Source organism: Sturnus vulgaris, chromosome 1 (assembly GCF_052056855.1).
Source record: "Sturnus vulgaris isolate bStuVul1 chromosome 1, bStuVul1.hap1, whole genome shotgun sequence".
NCBI classification, from domain to species: domain Eukaryota; kingdom Metazoa; phylum Chordata; class Aves; order Passeriformes; family Sturnidae; genus Sturnus; species Sturnus vulgaris.
The window spans coordinates 392,423-410,485 of NC_142243.1; the positions used below are offsets into that span (position 1 = coordinate 392,423).

General features: G+C 44.7%; 1 protein-coding gene and 1 long non-coding RNA gene across 2 annotated transcripts in view; one reads left to right on the plus strand and one right to left on the minus strand.

Moving 5' to 3' along the window:
* LOC106861776 (URB1 ribosome biogenesis factor) overlaps positions 1 to 8,770 on the minus strand; it is a 39,827-nt gene extending 31,057 nt beyond the window's left edge. Inside the window, exons 1-8 of the mRNA XM_088170988.1 lie at positions 8,617 to 8,770; positions 8,183 to 8,322; positions 6,823 to 6,974; positions 5,219 to 5,351; positions 3,409 to 3,505; positions 2,228 to 2,313; positions 975 to 1,100; positions 160 to 290 (exon numbers count right to left, since the gene is read on the minus strand). Of these exons, the coding sequence (XP_088027114.1) occupies positions 160 to 290; positions 975 to 1,100; positions 2,228 to 2,313; positions 3,409 to 3,505; positions 5,219 to 5,351; positions 6,823 to 6,974; positions 8,183 to 8,322; positions 8,617 to 8,755 (1,004 nt within the window). The 5' untranslated portion in view covers positions 8,756 to 8,770. The remainder of the gene's footprint in view (positions 1 to 159; positions 291 to 974; positions 1,101 to 2,227; positions 2,314 to 3,408; positions 3,506 to 5,218; positions 5,352 to 6,822; positions 6,975 to 8,182; positions 8,323 to 8,616) is intronic.
* LOC148225022 (uncharacterized) lies at positions 8,744 to 9,472 on the plus strand. Its single transcript, XR_015805788.1, has 2 exons — positions 8,744 to 8,869; positions 8,955 to 9,472. It is a non-coding gene; the product is annotated as an uncharacterized LOC148225022 (long non-coding RNA).
* The last annotated feature ends 8,591 nt before the right edge of the window (positions 9,473 to 18,063 follow it).

Sequence of the window (18,063 nt, forward strand, 5' to 3'; positions counted from 1 at the left end):
GTTTATACTCAGAAGTAAGAAATTAATTTACCTCCACGTTTTCTGCATGACAAACAGTGAATTAGTACCACACATTTCAGGGCAGACACAGTAACTAGTGAGGGCTCTTTTGCTTCTAGAAAAAAACCCACACACAGTCCCAGCTGCCCAGTGACTTACTTTCCAGAAGTTCCAAGACTTGGATCATAGAACGTTATGCCATGCTTCAGAGAGCAGCAGAGGTCCATTAAGAAACTATGCACAAGTTCTCGTACCATGGCTTTTCCCACCTCCTCAGAACCTTGAGCCACCTATAAAAACCAATAAGGAGTAAAAAAAGGCATATGAGACTTTGTATCACAGATATCAACTTCACTTAACATTTTATATGGCTCCTCTTGGAGAAATACTAAAAGAAAGTTTGGCTTTTGTTCAGATTGAGAAGAAAGCTTCAGGGCTTGAAGGTCCCTTCCAACCCAAACCATTCTGTGATTCTACGGTTCCATTAACCTTCTAAATCTGGAACAACTCAAGATGCCTATGGCTGAGAAGACTCCAGACAGCTGTGGCCGGGAAATCATGAATCTCATGACTTAGAGGGACTGCAAGGAACTGTAAGAACTTAAAATTATTCAGAACTGAAACACATGCTTAAGAATAGGGTCGGAGATTTGCACAGCTCTAAGCAGACGCCTGCTAGAAACAGATCTCCTCCAAAGTGTGTTTACAGTATATCAGGATGGGAGGGGCAGGGTCGTAAGCATCTGGTAGAGGAATACAAGAGGGTAGACACAAAGGGGAAAAGTCTGTAGCCAAAACCCAGTGAGAAGCAGTAGAAATCTGGGGGTTCATTTTAAATAGGCTCAGTAGATTCCTGTTTCTGAGCTCATCAAGCTCAGAGCAATTGGGAGCTGTTTCGAAAGCTGTGGACTGCAAGAGGAGGGGAAAAAAAAGGCACCACAAGAAGGACTAAGCTAAGGAAGAAATGACCAGACCTTTAAATCCTCAGGGCTGACATCAGTAATCCCATTCCAACGGTACAGTGAAGCGATGTGAAGCAACACTTCTGCAGTGAAAAAGCGCACCTTCTGCGTTTTGCTGATATTTTTGTTATGAACCACCTGAAAAGGAGAAAAAAGCAAATCCTTCTATTCATTCCAAGTTATCGCAGAATCATGGCAAAAGAGCAACACACTTCATTCTTCTAGTACACACAGAGCTGGGTCTCCTCACCAGGGCACAAGAAAGGTTCTGCCTGTCCTGTCAACACTCCTCTCACCTGCTCCTGCTCCACCTTGGCCCTACACCAATCTCTGCAAACCCTGCACATGCTGGACAGGACAGATGTTCACGTCCACCTGAAGAGCTGCATCATGTTCAGAGCATCACGGCCACAGACTGGAACCATGGGAACCTGGCCGTAGACAGGGTAAGGCCTGTTACCAATGAAGTTCGAATGAAAGGGAATACACAGCGGAGGAAGTTTCTCAGGAAGTTCTTCTGCCGTGTTTTACTGCTGGCATTGTTTTGATTCTCATTTTTCTTGCTAAGCTGAAAGAGTCATACAGTGTGCTGGGGTCCACCAACAACCTAACAGCTCATGATGTATGATACTTTTCAAATGAAGCTTTTCCTGTGTGGTTAAGTTTCAAGGAGGTTTCTTTTACACGTAAATGGTAGCTTCTTTATTCTCCTTCTTTGTGTCACCGCAACAGCAAAAGGAAGAACATTTTTGGCTTTAATTGGTCAGCAGTGAAAAGCCCGAGTCTGAGGCAGGCTCTTATGGCTACGCTCTAAATCTGAAACTGTTTTTTCTTCACTCTCTCAACCATTCATCCAACAGCTTATGCAACATAGCTACAGTAGTTCAGAACAGATACCAGAAAATGATAGATACTGGAGTGAAAAACATTTTTAAAGAAATAAAAGACATCTCAGGTGCAGCTGCTCTACAAGTAACAAGTGCATCCCAGGGAAGAGGCAGGGCTCAGAAGGTGACAGAGCACAGGAAAGGCAGCCAACTCTCACAGCTTGCAGCAATTCCTGCCTCCCTGCTTTCAATCCTGAGGCAGTAATGCAGCCAAGCTACCAAACCTCCAACACACATTATCACTCACAGACGCTGCAGCAGCACGCTGCCAGCAGCCCGAAGAACTGAACACTGTGTGAGAAATCACTGCACAACTGGTTTGCAGCAGTGAGGAAAACAGAAAACACGAGACAACACAGTTTCAAGGGTGTATCATACCTTGGTTCTCAGTGTGGAAAGTAGAAGATTGACAGTAGAAACTCTGTCTTCCTTTATTTCAGAGCGAAGAATATCTGGAATGAAATCTAAGAGGACATTTCAAATTTAAGTCAAAATGTGAAAGCTCTTTGCATACAAAAAAGCTTCGGGGAAGTCATACCCATTCCTCTTCCACATCACATGATTTATCTTGCTGTTATATTCCAGGATGAACCAAAAGGCAGCAGAGTTCAGAAGGATGATGTGCCCATGACTAAGGTGATGAGCAAGTGATGCTGCCAAGCCTACTCTGATCTTGACTGGCTAATTTCTGCTGATTTACACTGCTACAGCATCTGTCACCTTTAAATGCACTTTGGGCCCTGAAATGCCATACTAAAATTCAAGTAAATTCACATTTGTCCCATTGAAGCACTTGTATTTGTTTCACTGAGTGATTCTCAAATGTTTGGAGATTCCATCTCCAACCACATGCATCATCTTTCGGCTCACCTGGAAGAACCTGGGGTTCTTACAGGGAAATGAAAGCCAGCTGCACTGACTGGGCTGAGGTGTGCAATCCCCAGCCTGAAAGAAGTAAACAACTGCCAGCACCTAAAGGAAATCAGCAGCCCTGGGGTAGCAGGAGCAAGAGAAGGAAATAATTACAGCCAGTTCTCAGTTCCCCTCCAAAGGAGAAATGACCTGCTGCCAGTTAATGGCTTAAGGACTTTTTCTTAAACAGCATTTCTAGATCTCTTCTGAATTCTCTCATAACTTTACCAAGAGTCACCATTCACAGGGCAGAAAGGCAACTGAAGTACAGCCTTTTCAAAAGAAAATTAACACAGCATATCCACTGTTAGTGTCTTATGAGCAAGGCTGGAGGCCGATATTTTTTTTTTTTTACATTCATTGACTCCGTGACCTCAAAGTTTTATATTAGATTTACTTTTTTTGATTTCTGTCACCAAAGACTTTCTATTTTTGCAAAGTTTTAGCAGATAGCATATCGTTCTCAAAAAGAAGAGGCTTATTTACTACACTACCAAAGAAGTTCAAAGCTTTGCAGGTAATAAGATGAACTACTAGCACTACTAGTGCTCTCTACATGATTCACATTTTTAATTAGGTCATATTTATTATCACCTATAAATGTCTGTGCCTTAAAAACAAAAACTCAACAAGCAATTATGAAGTACCTTTCAATTCCAGCACCTGTGCCAAGAGTGCATTGTCACCAGCAATGAGAAAGGAGAGGGCAAACTGAATATAGGCCATGCGGACATCTGTTCTTCCCTGGAAACAAAAAGGTAAAAACAAAACAAAAAAATGTTGTTAGCACATAGATTGTACCCAATTGCAGAACTGACGCTGCAACTGCTGATTCCCCCTAGAAGTGCCATAAATGAAACAACTCCTATAAACACGTTGCATGTGGCCGTAGACATACAATACATACCGGATATTCAGCTAATAAACTTCTTGCATTAAGCAGATCACTTCTACATCAAAAGGAAAAGGTACTAGTTGACGTGCTTTTCAATTGTCAATATATGGGACCAGGCCACAGATTTCAAGAAAAAGGAACCATTAACAGTAAGAGCAGTCTCATGCCAAACCCTGCATCACTGAACTTCCTCACTTGTGCACTGCTTGGTCAGTTCACAAAACTGCCATAAAAGGAGGCGAGTGTAAAACTACCAACTCAGGCACAGTGGAAGCAGCAAAAGCCTGACCTGTAACAGCACCATAGCACACGAACTGTCAATCGCAGAATGGTTTTAGCTGGAATGGATCTTAAGGACAACCTCATTCCACCCCCTGCCATGGGCAGAGACACCTTCAACTCACCCAGGCTGCTCCAAGCCCTGTCCAACCTTGGACACTTCCGGGGATGGGGCAGCGCCAGCTGCTCTGGGCACCCTGTTCTGGACAGTGCCTCATCACCCTCGTGGCCAAGGATCTCCTCCCAGTATCTAATGTAAATATATCCTCTCTCAAATAAAAAGTCACCCCTCGTCCTATCACTACGTTCCCTGACAGAGTCTTGCCGTGATTTGCTTTTTTTTTAAACCTGATGTGCAAAATTAAGCTGCATGTAAAGAAGCCTGAAAGGAGATTCCGAGTAGGCAAAAGATAAGGTGGCGGGGACTCATGAAAGGGTTGAAAGAAGAAACAAAGAGAAACTAACAGGGTTTTGGTGTAAGGTTTGGTCCTGGTATTTTTGTGTTAAAATTCCACCTCTGATAGCCAATTGTGACATAACTTCACTGAAAGCTGTACGAGAGTAAGACCTTTTGGATGCTTGCTTCTTTGTACCTTACTCACGTATTTAAGCAGCCTGTGCTCAGAAGACTACACCCAGGCTTTTAAAACCAAGGGTGGAGGTACTCCTGCAGACAACTCCTGCAGTGAGGTCAAAACCTCTGGAATCTGACAATTCCGGAACTCTAAAGGGTAGTTGCAGGAAAAAAGAGATGTGTTTGGTTTTTTGCCTTCCACTTGATTGCTCTTTAAAGAAAAAGTCTGAATTTTCATCTCAAATGGCACAACTCCAAAACAAACGTACACACTCAATCTGCAAGTCATCCTTAAAATCCAGAAACACTGCAGTGTCAACATTGCAAACAATACTGGATTTATCACACACTTGCATTTGGAATAATACATAAATGTTCTTGTTCTAAAGCACTGGTTTGGGTCAATCCTGAATATTTGTAGCAAACAGTTTCCTATCACTTTCTCTCTGTTTCAGACACTAGAAGAGCAGTTCACTGGAACTGTACATCTCTATTTCTCCACAGCTTGCTGGAAACACATGAGGCATTTTCCTGTGTCCAGTTAGGCACAACCAAGGACTTCAGCCTGACAAAGGACGGGAAGGGAGAGTTAAGCTCTTGCAAATGAAAATACAGAAAACACTGGCAACAACTTTGTTCTAAACAGTTAGCTAAAATAGCTGGTGGAGCCATGGCATAGCATCTCACGGCACGCAGCGCCTTGACTTACCTTCTTAAATCCTTTCTTCAACAATCCAGGCAGGTATTTGTTATTGAAATCAAAATGACTATACACATCCCTTGCTGAATCTGGGCCCTGAGCGACCATCGCTGACAAGAGTGTAAGGCACCCTCGGCTCATCCTAAAAAGACAAAGCAGAGGGAAACCTGCAGGTTATTTCCAGGATGATGCTTATACAAACCACCAAACCAAGAGATTAAAACTTAAAGAGAAAACAGAAGGAAAGTTAAACGATCCAAGTAATTATTTTAGGCAGTAGCAACAGCAGCTGGAAAAGAGGGGTGAGGGAAGAAGGGAGAAGGAAATGCCTTTTTATCTTGTTCTCCAAAACTGAGCTGAAATGTGAGGCTGGATATTCCCTTTATAAAAGGGGTTTAAAAGGCAGAAAGTGCCAAAATTAACAAGAACCATGGCAGTAGGGTTGGACTAGACAACCCCTAGTTACTCTCTGATTCTCTGAACTCCTAAATTCATAGAGGTTTGCCATTTATTTCAATGGGAATGTGTCGGGGCCACCGTGCACAGGACGTCCAGCATCTGAACAGCCACTGCCATGAAGAGATTTGTAATCTGTCCATCCTGCTTCTGTCATGGACAATCTGTAAAAAGCCATGTGACTCAAGCAGAGATCCCATCTCGACATACAGTGAAGAAAACCCTTCTGCACATCAAAGAGGCTGCACAGAAAATACAGAGCATCTCCCAGGAGAAATCTGCAGCCTCTTCTGTGCAGGTTCTAGAAGGATTTATCCAGAACCTGCAATCTTTAAACACTTAATCAGAAGTGCAGGTCTTGCACAGCTTCAAAACTTATTTCCAGTGTACCTATTTGAGATTCTCTGTCCAGTTAGAATGCTTGCTGCAATAGGATCAACTGCACAGTGCAGGAAGCACAGTTGTGGAAAAGCAGAGAAAGCTTTTCCAATTCTGCTCAAAGACTGAAAAAGATGAGTCATTTGCCTTGGACAAGCCAATTTCACTCTGCTTTCCTCTTCCTCCCAGGTTGGTACTGAAATGTCTCTGGCATTTGCAACTTCTTTCACCTATCCACATGAGCAAGAGAAACTTGTTGGGTCTGGACTAGGTAACACAGTTATCTAACACCCTAAAATGACCTCAGATACGAGTGACTGGAAAAATTACAGAAGAAAGGCCAGTCTGAAAGAGAAAAATGCATTATAAACATGGAAATCTGACTCCAAAAAATACAGGGAAATAAAGCACTCAAGAGCAGCTCTTGTCACCATCACAGGAAGACTGCCCAGCCCTGTTCCACACAGTACATTTCACCCCAAAAATCAAGTAGCATTAAAATAACAGGACTCAAGGTACCACCCATGCTAGCTCTCACTAAGACAGGTCCAACTGATGAAAACCACAGCTTCAGGAAAGTATCCTACAGCACTGGATTGTCTGATGTATCAGAGCTTCCACTTTCCAAAGACTGCCACAGGCAATTATTTTATGACAAGTGGAAAAGGATTATTAAATAAGAGGAGATTATTAGCAGTAAGATGAATTTTGCAATGTCCAGTCCAGTCCCTCCAGACCAATTGGCAGAGATCCTCCACCAGAGCACCAAGAAGACTTACTTGCAATTTTCAGAATACAAAGCAGCATAGATCAGTTTCATATAGGAATGAATCAACTTTTTGACAATGTTCATTCCCACAACAGAAAAATGTGAGAGGTCGCTGGCTGTCCTCAGTAAAATGGCTTCCAGAGCTTGAAAGATTAACAGCATCTGCAGGACAGAAAAGTAAGTTAATATCTGACTTGAAATTATTACCTGAGCAAACAGTAACAACGGCCATTAATAAAAAGAATAACCCCCCTCCAAGAGGAAAGCTTCCACATATGAAAGTGACATTAACTTCTAGATTCTCTCCCAAATTAATGCTTCCTCTTGGAAAAGATCACTTCTGAGAGCATGTAGTTTCAAGAAACCAATGCTTCAAGTGATGGTTGCTCCCAAGTGGATGACAAAAAATGAAATATGCTGGAAAAAAAATTGGGGCTGTTCCAGTCTCGTAATTAATTCCTTCCAGAAGAATCCAGAAACTGTACAGCACTGGGGCTGTGCCCATTACAAACATCAGCCCCTGTCAGCAACAGGATATTGAGCAAAGGCTGTCACTGAACGTGACACAGGTTGTCATGACACAGACAAAAACGATACTGAAAAGCAAAGAACAGCGAGTGATGGTTAAAAAGACATGCAATGCCATACTACATTGCAAGCAGTTAGCAATGCTGCACCAGCATTCACAGTGAAAAGCTGTTGAACTCTTTGTTCATTCATCATATTCTGATGAGGACTAATCGTGCCCAGCTGAAATGAGAAAAATGAGGTCAACTTTACCAATGGCATCTGAGGAATACTGATGTATAAGAGAGGTATCTAAAAACATTTACTTTCACTAGCTTACTTTTGTTTTGCTTTTTTAACTGCTTCTATTGATCTCCTTACTACCTAAAAGGTATTTTGATAACATTTAAAGAACCCTAACAGCCTGATTTACACAGGACTATTGGTTGTGTGTGTCACTAAAGCCAGTAACACCCACAAACAGAAAAGAGCATCTGGCACTTGGTAGGTGCTTCTGCCACAGCTGCTTCCAGGAAAAAACAAACAAACAAACAAACGAAAACCAAAACCATATTAAATTATTAAGAGTTATTTACACCACAAAGCATTTATTCACAGAACCACTGAATTTACTCAGCTGAAAGGGACCCACAAAGATCCAGTCCAACACCTGGCCCTGCACAGACACCCCAACAATCCCACCCTGGGCACCCCTGAGGGTATTGTCCAAACGCTCCTGGAGCTCTGGCAGCCTTGGGGGCTGTGCCCATTCCTTGGCGACCTTTTCTTGGTTCTTCTCCAGCCTGAGACTGTTGGGATTGCAGCCGCAAGTCCCTGAATTACAACCCCCATACGCAACTTACTTCACTTTCAGGCTTCCTTTCTCCATCGAGAAGCTTGAATATCTCAGAACATTCCATGGAAATTTTCACGTATCCCTCCACGACATCGTACACGTGGGGCGACGGCAGCGTCTGGGCGACGGACACGAAGTTCTCCAGCCCTGCAAAGCGACAGCGTCACCCGGGGGACGGTTCCGGGCGGGGCCCGGAGTAGCCGGGCTGTGCCCATGTGCGCCATCCCCACCATCATCGCGGCCACTCCTGCAACGTGCCCGGCCCGGCCCCGGCCCGGGGCACCCCCGGCCCCGGCCCACACCCGGCCCCGGCCCCGGGGCACCCCCGGCCCACCCCCGGCCCGGGGCACCCCCGGCCCCGGCCCCGGCCCGGGGCACCCCCGGCCCCGGCCCACACCCGGCCCCGGCCCGGGTCTTTCCCGCCCTTCAGAGCCCCCTCACCCTTGGCGGCGGCCGTGGGATCCCGCAGCAGCGCTTTGAAGCGGGCGCCATTGAACTCCGCGTCCCGCAAGCCACAGACGCGCTTGGCCGCAGGCTCCCCGCTCGGCTCATCGGCCACCCGGCTCCGCTTCCCGGCCATGCTCGATCCCGGCCCCGCCCCGGAACCGCCGCGGCTCCCGCAGGAAGGGGCGGGTGGAGCGGAACCAGCCCCCGGAGCTGTAGCGGGAGAGCTTGGCCAGCCACCGGTGCTCAGGTGGGCAAAAATACTTACCAGTACTTCTCTTGGAATGGCTTGGGAGGGACAGTAACCGTCATCTCTTCTCACCGTCTATTCCCAGGACCTGCAGCCCCCTGCGCTCCTGAACCAGCACGGCTCAAACTTGGAAAGGGAAAACCGCGGAGTGCTGGGAGGCAGGGGGAGGAGAGAACTCCCTCAGGTACTCCTGTCTTCCCGGAAGAGGCATCGGGGTGACCTAACTGTGCCTCTCCAGTAGCTGGAGGGGCCCACGGCAAAGACCGAGAGGGACTCTTTAGCAGGGAAGGAGTGACAGACCAAGGGGGAATGGCTTCCCACTGCCAGGGAGCAGGCTGAGATTAATTGAAATCTAAGCTCTTCCCTTGCTCTCGGCAAGAGTTATTATTCGAGGACAAGCACAGGGATGAGGAATGGAAAAGGCCGTATTCCAATAAACTGTTACATGTGGAATGACAGCAGTTAGTGAAGAATGAAACAGTAGTGGAACAGAAAGGATATTATTTCACTAAAAAAAAAAAATATTTAAAAAAAATAAAGATCTAAATCCAAACCACATTTTTTATCATATGCACAAGTAATAAAAGCAACATTAGTACCTTTTCCAAACTGGGTTGGTTTTGTTTTTTCTTTTATTTAGCAACATATTGTTAAAAAAAAAAAAAAAAAGTGATCCAGAAGAGGGCAGCATTCACAGCCATTCTAAGACAGGATGAACAAATGCTTTCACATTGACAGAGGATGCTGCGATGTTCTGAGAACAGATGGTAGAACAAAATAAAAGAAGGTGATGTTACAAGACAGAAAAGGGTAAAATAAAAGGAGTACCTGAGCCTGGGGGGCGGGGGGGAAGAAAATGGGGAAATATTAATTGCTACACACTAGGTACAAATGCTTTTTACAAGTAATTTATGAGAAGCAAGCTAAAAGCGTCTTACTGCTGCTAGTGATATCATGCTCCAAGCTCTGCTAATAATTCCTATTTCTAGCAATAGTTAAATTGAACTCACTACATTCCAACTATTTTTCTGCTTGTTTAGATGGCAGATCCGTTTGGAACACACCTTAGTATAGCAAATTCTATGCCCAGGTAGGGACCTCTCAGTTCTTCCATAAAACATTTTCTTCTGCATTATGGCAAGCCTTTGTTTTAGCTTGACAGCTTTCTTGAAACTTAAATTTACGCATGTGTCCAAAGACATTTGCAATTCCAGAAATTGGTAGGCACATCATATGGAAAGTAAATAACATTCTCGAGAGGGAGTTGCTTTGTTACTGAGGGGATGAAAAGCAAGGCTAGAGCTAGTAGAACTACCCAAGAAATTGGACTTAACGCAGCTTTTACAAGGCTCAAAGTAGCCATACCGAGATGTTTGAGCTAAAAGCCCCAGTTACCAGACTTACAGGCCTAATCGTTATCACCACACCACATTCCCTGGTTGCAGTATTTTTAACAGCAGTGCAGAACGCTACTGAATCATCAACATCAATGCCATTCTACTGCAAGCATGTCTTCAGTTCCTGTCAGCCACAATGTCCATTAAGTTTTCCTCCTCCATAGGAAGGCTTCCCTTGAAGGCAGATGTGTACAAGCAGGAGCACCCAGCTGCCTCTTGTGCCGTCCTTCAACCCTTGCTGCTTCACCTGCCTGGAGGTCACCTGCTTTTCCAACCTCTCCCAGTTCAGTCATTCCACTTGGAACCTGCCTTTGGGCTGTACCTGCACGGTGCCAAAAGCATACCAGGCTCATTCCTGCACTTGGGGATGGCCTTTTGCTTACAGCACCACCAGGCTAGAAAAAGCTGTGTTATCTCACCGGGAAGAGAGGATTCACAATTACTCATCAGGCAACAGCCCTGGAAGACCTTCTGATCCAAAGCCTTGGGAGCACAGCTACGGGATACTTCCCAGTTATTTTGGATACTTCATTTATTCTTCTGCATCGATGATGATGACACATTGTCACAGGTCCACTGTCCACTCAAGGCACTCCCAAGAGACTGAGCGGTCGTTATTGACATCTGAGTTCCAGGGACTCGTGAGCAGACATGAGGGAAGGAGGTGAAACACTTCCCGTTAGAGCTGTAGCAGGTGGCCTGAATATGAGCTGTGTCTCTGTTGGCTGTACAGGCAGTGGAGGTTGGGCATCCTGAAAAGTAAATCACTTTCAGGAGAAGTTTCTTGCTTCTGTTTGGACACCCTGATAAACAGGAAGGTTACTGAAACACAGTAATGCACATCATGCTAAGGAATTCATTGATGTGAGGCTCAACAGCGTAGCACTCCTGGGTCCTCATACTCAGACATCCTCTTGTGTATCTTGGATCATCCCCAATTACAGTTGTAATCTTCCCAAGTGTTATTCCAAATCTCCAATATCAGTTCTACCACTCATTAGATGCATAATACTTCACCATTTTTACTTGCAGCATCAGCCCCAAAATACGAGTAGCAGTTTTACAAATAAGTGAAAGCTACTTTTAAACTTCCTACTCCTAAAACAAAACACTACAGTTCATTTCTATTTTCACCTCAGAATGAACTGTGACTATAGCAAAGTCTGACTAAAAATACTATTCACATCTCTGGAAGATACAAATTATTTCTCAAATCTACATTTTTTTTCAAATACACGACACGTGAGTTTTGCACGATTACGGAGACTCTAGGAAACCACTACTCTCGTCTTTTCAGAATTATTTTGAAGGGAGTTCAGTTCAGCAGCAACTCCACTAGCTCTCTTGCTTTTATCCCTGGATTCATTTGTTGAAAATCAGATTTGCTGACAATTAAAATCAGCTTTAATAAAAAGAATTGAGCTATACCCATAGCTATAAACAAGCAAAGATGCAACATCTTTTATCTTACAGGCACTTTTGAGATGACAGTTTCTAACACAGTAGCTAAGCATTATCAGAAATACCTGGTAGCTTCAAGAGAACTGTGAGAAGCCTTTAGCAGCTGTGTGGTACAGCCTCTTAAAGCAGCCTCGTGAAGATGAAAATATGGCCAGGACAGTTACTGCTTTTTGCAGCCTTTTCAAAGGACTGCAAGTTTTCAGATTCAGCGAGGCCAAGCAGCAGTTGTAGAAATAGCCTGCAGAATCTGAGCAGGAGTTTCTGATCGGAGTTTGTTACATAATCAATTATTCAGGTAACGTAGGAACCCTGCTCTTCACAGCACAGACACAAAAGTGAATTTCCCATCGCTGCTAAGAATCAACGCACCGTGCTGGCACTGCTGTGCTCTGCAATCATATTCTGTTTTTACTTCATCTACCCCTTCCAACTTGAGATATCCTATGGAATTTAAGAAACTGTACTTCATAAAAGTAAGGGCAAAATTATCTGTACTTTATTTTAAAAATAGAAAAAAAGAACAAAGACCACTTACTTGCAGAGGCTCCACGAGTTCTAAGGTATGCTTCAGGTTGATTAAATTAGTTCCTTTTGATTCAGCAGTTCTAATCTGTTGAAAATTTTTCCAAATATTGGGGGGGTTAGCATGACTGCTCTAAAAAGTACTTAAGAACTAGTAGACCTCCTATTCTTAACAGTAACAGGCTCATATATTTAACAAAAATTCCTGAAACGCTTCCTAAGCTCACTGTGACAACTTGGCATTTTGACTTAGGTGTTTTCAGTGTGTGCCTGTACTATTCACTTTTACTTGAGGTTACCTAATACCAAGATATGTAACCAGGCTTTGGGGCTAAAATCCAGGTAAGAAAAATAGGTGTGTTTGGCTGATTCAAACTTGCCAACGGATCAGCAAAAATTCTGCATCAATAACGCTAAAAAAACCCCCAGATAAACTTCAAGCAGTTCATTTACTGCTGCTCAGCTCCTCCTGGAACCACCCAGCCTCTTCCACTGGGGACTGAAGCCATGCCAAGTGCCACTCTCTGCGTGGAGGTGTCTCCCAGTCCCATCCCTGAGAGCAGAAGCGAGGCAGGGGCTCTCCTGGGGACGTGGTGCAGCAGCATCTCCTCTGTCTCTGCACAAAGGGGGTCAGTCAGCATCCCCAGGGAGCACAGCACAGCCCTACAGGAGATGCCTGTCCCCCTCCCAGCCAGGGGCAACCCTTCCCTCGCCACTGCCTCTCGCTTTGGGCACAGACTGCCCAGTGCTGTGCACTGAGGACAGGGGAGGGAGAAATGACAACGGGAAGGCTCAGGACTCAGCCCAAATAATGCGCTTTTCCACTCCGAAGAGCAGAGGAGGAGCAGGCACAGGTTGCTGCAACCCCCATGCCCAGTGAGGGCCATTTTGGGAACCAGCCACCACGCAGTCCTGGGGCTGAGGGTGGGCTGTGCCCACCCAGGACCTGGCCCAGAGCAGCACCTGGCACCCAGCCGCCCTCGCCCTGCCCCACAGCAGGCCTGGGGAGCCACGGACTGCGCTGCACATCCCGATAAACATCACTGAGCCAGGCACAGCACAAACCCCATGCCAGCCTGAACGTGCCACAGGGCACGGACATCAAACACAGCTGAGCCAAGCTGTTGGGAAGGATGAATTAGGGAAACCTTATAAATATGAGTGCCTAGCAAAAGACTTTGAGAATATAGAAAATATAAACGAAATAGAAATGATAGCAATTTTCAACTGTGTGGTTGAAAAGCAACTGAATGCCTGAAGACCCCTTTGTTTAGATAATGTTAGATGCTGTGAATACCAAGAAGCAAAGAGACATCCTCCCTAGGCATAGCAGGAAGAGTCCCAGATAAATTTTAGAGATAAGGAGTAAAACATGGTAATATAGTGATTCCTATAGGTTGCATGCAAACGTTAAAGAATTTTTATCTTGTATTAGATTGGTTAGTGGAAATTAGAATAGTCAACATGGAAGAAGATTTAATGTATTATAAAGGGGAAAATCTCTCTCTTATGCTCTTACTTGCTTAGGCTCTCTTACTTCTCTTACTTTACTCTCTTCTCTTACCACTCCTACACTCCTACCTCTTACCGGCCTTAGCCCTCTTACCTCTTACCCCTGCCCTCTCTTTACTCCTTCTACTCTCGCCCTTGTGATAATTGATAAAAGATTCGTGTTAATCACAAAAGCATTGGGGTTTGTATAAACCAGAATACCAAGCTCTGAAGTGAAGCATGGACACTAGATAATGGAAATTATATGATAAAATAATTCTGTTTAAAATCACCTTGTTATATTATGTTGTATTATGTTACATTATGTTCTGTTTTCCAAATAAGTTGTATCAGCTACCAGCTTGCAAAATCAGACTTCACAAAAAGCCCTTCCTGAACTTCTCTGGTGGTTATCTACAAGGACCAGATGGCTATCTGTGACTGATTATCACCCAAAGGCTTTGTGTAAGGATGTTTATTCAACCACCACTGCTTATGAAAAAAAAAAAAATCAAAAAAAGTTGACTACAATGAGAAACTACAGTATAAGAAGAGGCTGCAAACCAAGGTTCGGTGGAGCGTGGAGTGGGAGGTGACCCCTCACGTTCCCCAGCGCGCTGCTTGCTCTTTCTATATCATATAAAACAATCTAAATTTTGCTGAATATCGAGACTTTTGTCTCTCATTTATAACAATTTGGTGCCGAAACCCGGGCCGTCCTTGGAGCCCTGAGAGGCACTGCGATTTCGGGGAGGCGCCCCACTGCTGTGGCCCCGGTTCGTCAGTGATTCTCGGGACCCATCGACGTCCCGCACCATAGAGACTGAGCAAGGAAAATCTCCCCGGAAGACCGCGGCAAAATCACCTGTAATTCTCGTGCACGAAGAGCCAGACAGGAGCATGGGACTGTGAGTATCTGTGTGGTTTGGTGGGGGTGACTGTGTGCTTGCCTGAATGAGACGTGGCCTTTGCTGCGAAGCCAGAGTGGAGTCCTTCTATCCGCGTTTCCAGCATCCTGCAAGGGACCTGGCCGGTGACCGGACGAAGCGAGTGAGCACAAAGGGAGAGACTGCTTTTCTTGTCCTAGCCCAGGTGGAGGCTGGGTCCTTCCCACCCTAGTCCAGGTAGAGGCAGGACCCGGGAAGGGGGCGGGGGGGAAGGGGGAGGAAAAGAAAAGCAGATTGCAACACACCAGTCACGGAGGGAGAAGGGAAAAGCTGCTTTTCCCAGCCCAGGTAGAGGCGGGTTCCAGTCCATCCTGACCCAAGGAGAGGCAGGGGTTCGGGCGGAACACATCGGGGAGTACAAACACCTCAAGACAGTCCCTTGAGGTAAAAATGGGACAAAGAGAGAGTAAGATTCTGAGTCCCAGGGACCCACGAAGAGGTTCAAGTTCATTTGGTCCACAAGGAGATTGGAAAAATAAAGACAAAACTAGTAGGTTGCCAGAATACCACCAGGCAGCCCTTTGGGAGTAATATTAAGATGTTGGGACACAGGGGCGGTATACAGAGGAAAAAGTAAAGAAAAATTGATTCAATATTGCATGGTGGAATGGACCAGAGAAATGATCCGTACAGATAATCTATACTGGCCCATGTTCGGATCATTTGAGGGTTGGATTTGTCGGGCATTAAACACATATGTGGCTTGTAAAGAACCATTTAACAGAGAGGAATGTGAGTATGCTGCCCTGTGGGCAAAACAGTCCAAGCCATCCTTGATATAGACTTTAAAAGAGGATGAGGATAAAAAAAGTTTACCTGGGAACCCCTCGATAATCTCCCACCTCCGTATAATACAGAAAATACAGGAGACCCCCCCATGCACCCACTTCTCCTCCTGGTACTCCCATAGCTCTAAGAACTCGCTCCAGTCAAAGAAATACCAGGAGAGATAGTATCACCAGAGAGGAGGGAGATAACGACACAAAGGCTCGCCTTTACCCCCTGAGGGAAGTGCCATTAGCAGGACAACAGGCTGGATTAATTGGATTTGTAAATGTTCCCTTGAACACAGGGGAAGTGAGAAACTTTAAAAAATAAATGGGAAAACTATTAGAAGATCCTATAGGAGTATCAGAGAGACTAGATCAGTTCTTCGGACCAAGTATGTATACTTGGATGGAATTACAATCTATATTAAGTATCCTATTCACCACGGAGGAACGGGAAATGATCAGACAGGCTGGAATGAGGGTATGGGACTGGGAGCATCAGATTGGACCTAGGGAAGACCAGAAATGGCCATTAAATAATCCTAACTGGGATAATCAAAATGATGTCCATCGCCAGAATATGATGGACTTAAGATGGATACTCGTTAAAGGTATCGGAGAATCTGTTCCTAAAGGACAAAATATTAATAAAGCCTTTAGTGAACAACAAAAAAAGGACGAATCCCCGACTGACTGGTTGGAGCGGCTGAGGAAAGATCTCCAAATGTACTCCGGGATAGACCCTGACACACAAGTGGGTCAGGCACTCCTCAAAACCCAATTTGTTGCTTGATCATAGGGAGATATTAGAAAAATTAGAAAAGTTAGACGATTGGCAAGATCGGGGGTTATAAGAATTGCTAAGAGAAACAGAAAGCAAGAGCAAAAATCTTTATAGCTACAGTTCGTGAAACACACACAAAAAAAAAAAGCAGAAAGGGGGAGGGAAACCACGAAAACCCCCACCAAAACAAGGAAATGAAGCCGGGAATAATTCACCAAGGCAAACCTGCTTTTACTGTAACAAGAAAGGTCATATAAAGAAAAAATTTAAAGAGCGGATAGAGGATGAAAAAATGTTCCAGGAAGATGAATAGGGGTGTCAGGGGCTGTATGTACTGGGGACCATACCATCTAAAGACCCCTTGATAAAATTAAGGATTTTCCCCAGGGAGAGGAGGTGGAATTTTTAGTAGATACAGAAATCGAAAAATCCACAATTAAACACCTACCAAAAGGGTGTAAACCTAGTAGAGAAACAGCACTCGTGGTTGGAGCAAAAGGTGAACCATTTCGGGTCCCTATTATTAAAAATGTCCAAATTGAGACCAGAACAAAATTGAATTAAAAGATCTGCTGTTACTGCCAGAGGCAGAAAATAATTTATTGGGGAGGGATTTAATAATAGCATTGGATTTGAAAACTGAAGCATCCCAAGGACAGCTTAAAATTTTTTGCTTTAACCCAAAAGGACAAGGAGCAAATATGTCCTGAGGTGTGGTACACCCCTGGAGAAATAGGGAAGTTAAAAATAAAACCTATCAAAGTGAAAATCACTGATCCCGATTTACCTATCCGAGTTCGTCAATATCCAATATCACTGAAGGGAGACGGGGCCTTAAGCCTCTCATAGAAAACCTTTTGCAACAAGGGCCTTTAGAACCATGTATGTCCCCACATAATACTCCTATTCTGCCTGTCAAGGAATTACGGATTGGTACAGGATTTAAGGGCTATAAATCAGTGAACTGTTACTGTTTATATATGCATATATATTTATATTAATAATATTATGTCAGAATATATTTTAGTATATTTGTATATTTTTTGCCTATATTATTTATATTATTTATAAAAAACCCTCCTCTAACCAAATAAAAACCAATAAAACATTCCTTTTAGACTATATTTAGCTGTTTTTTAAGGTTCTGTTTTTCATGCATTCTACACCCACCCCTCCCTCTCAATGTTCTGGCACCCACCATGACCCCCCCCCCCATGCCCGACTCACCTGCTCCTCCAGCGCAGCCCGGCTCCCTCTCCCAGGGACCTTGGGGTGCCCCAAACCACGTCGGAGCCCCCCTCAGCCTTTTTTCCTCACCCCAAAGAAGGCACAGAACGACTCCAACTGCCCTGGACAGCAGCAGGGCACTTGACTGCAACCCCTCCCATGTGTCCATCCCACAGAAAGTGACTCTGCTGACACCAGAAAAGGGAGGGCAACCCCCACAAGGGCTGAAGTTCCTCCCCAGCCCTGCAGACACAGGGGACAAGGGGCAGAAAGGAGGAGGGGCAGCAGAGAGGACAAGGGAAGAAAATCAACATCAAGGTGCACGATGAAATGGAACCCCCACCAAAAAAAAAAAAAAAAGAAGAAGAAAAATGAAAACGAAAAATAACCAAAAAACGAAAAGAAACCCCTGGCATGCTGGATGGGCAGCACAAGAGGGAGGGATTAAAAATGAACAGGGACAGTGAACGGGACACAAGGATCCCACGGGAAACAACGGCACAGGGAGCACCACAGAGGCACAGAGAAGGACGGAGAAAAGACAGAGAGTGCCAAACACACAGCAAGGACTGAGGGGTACCATGACAAAGAGGGA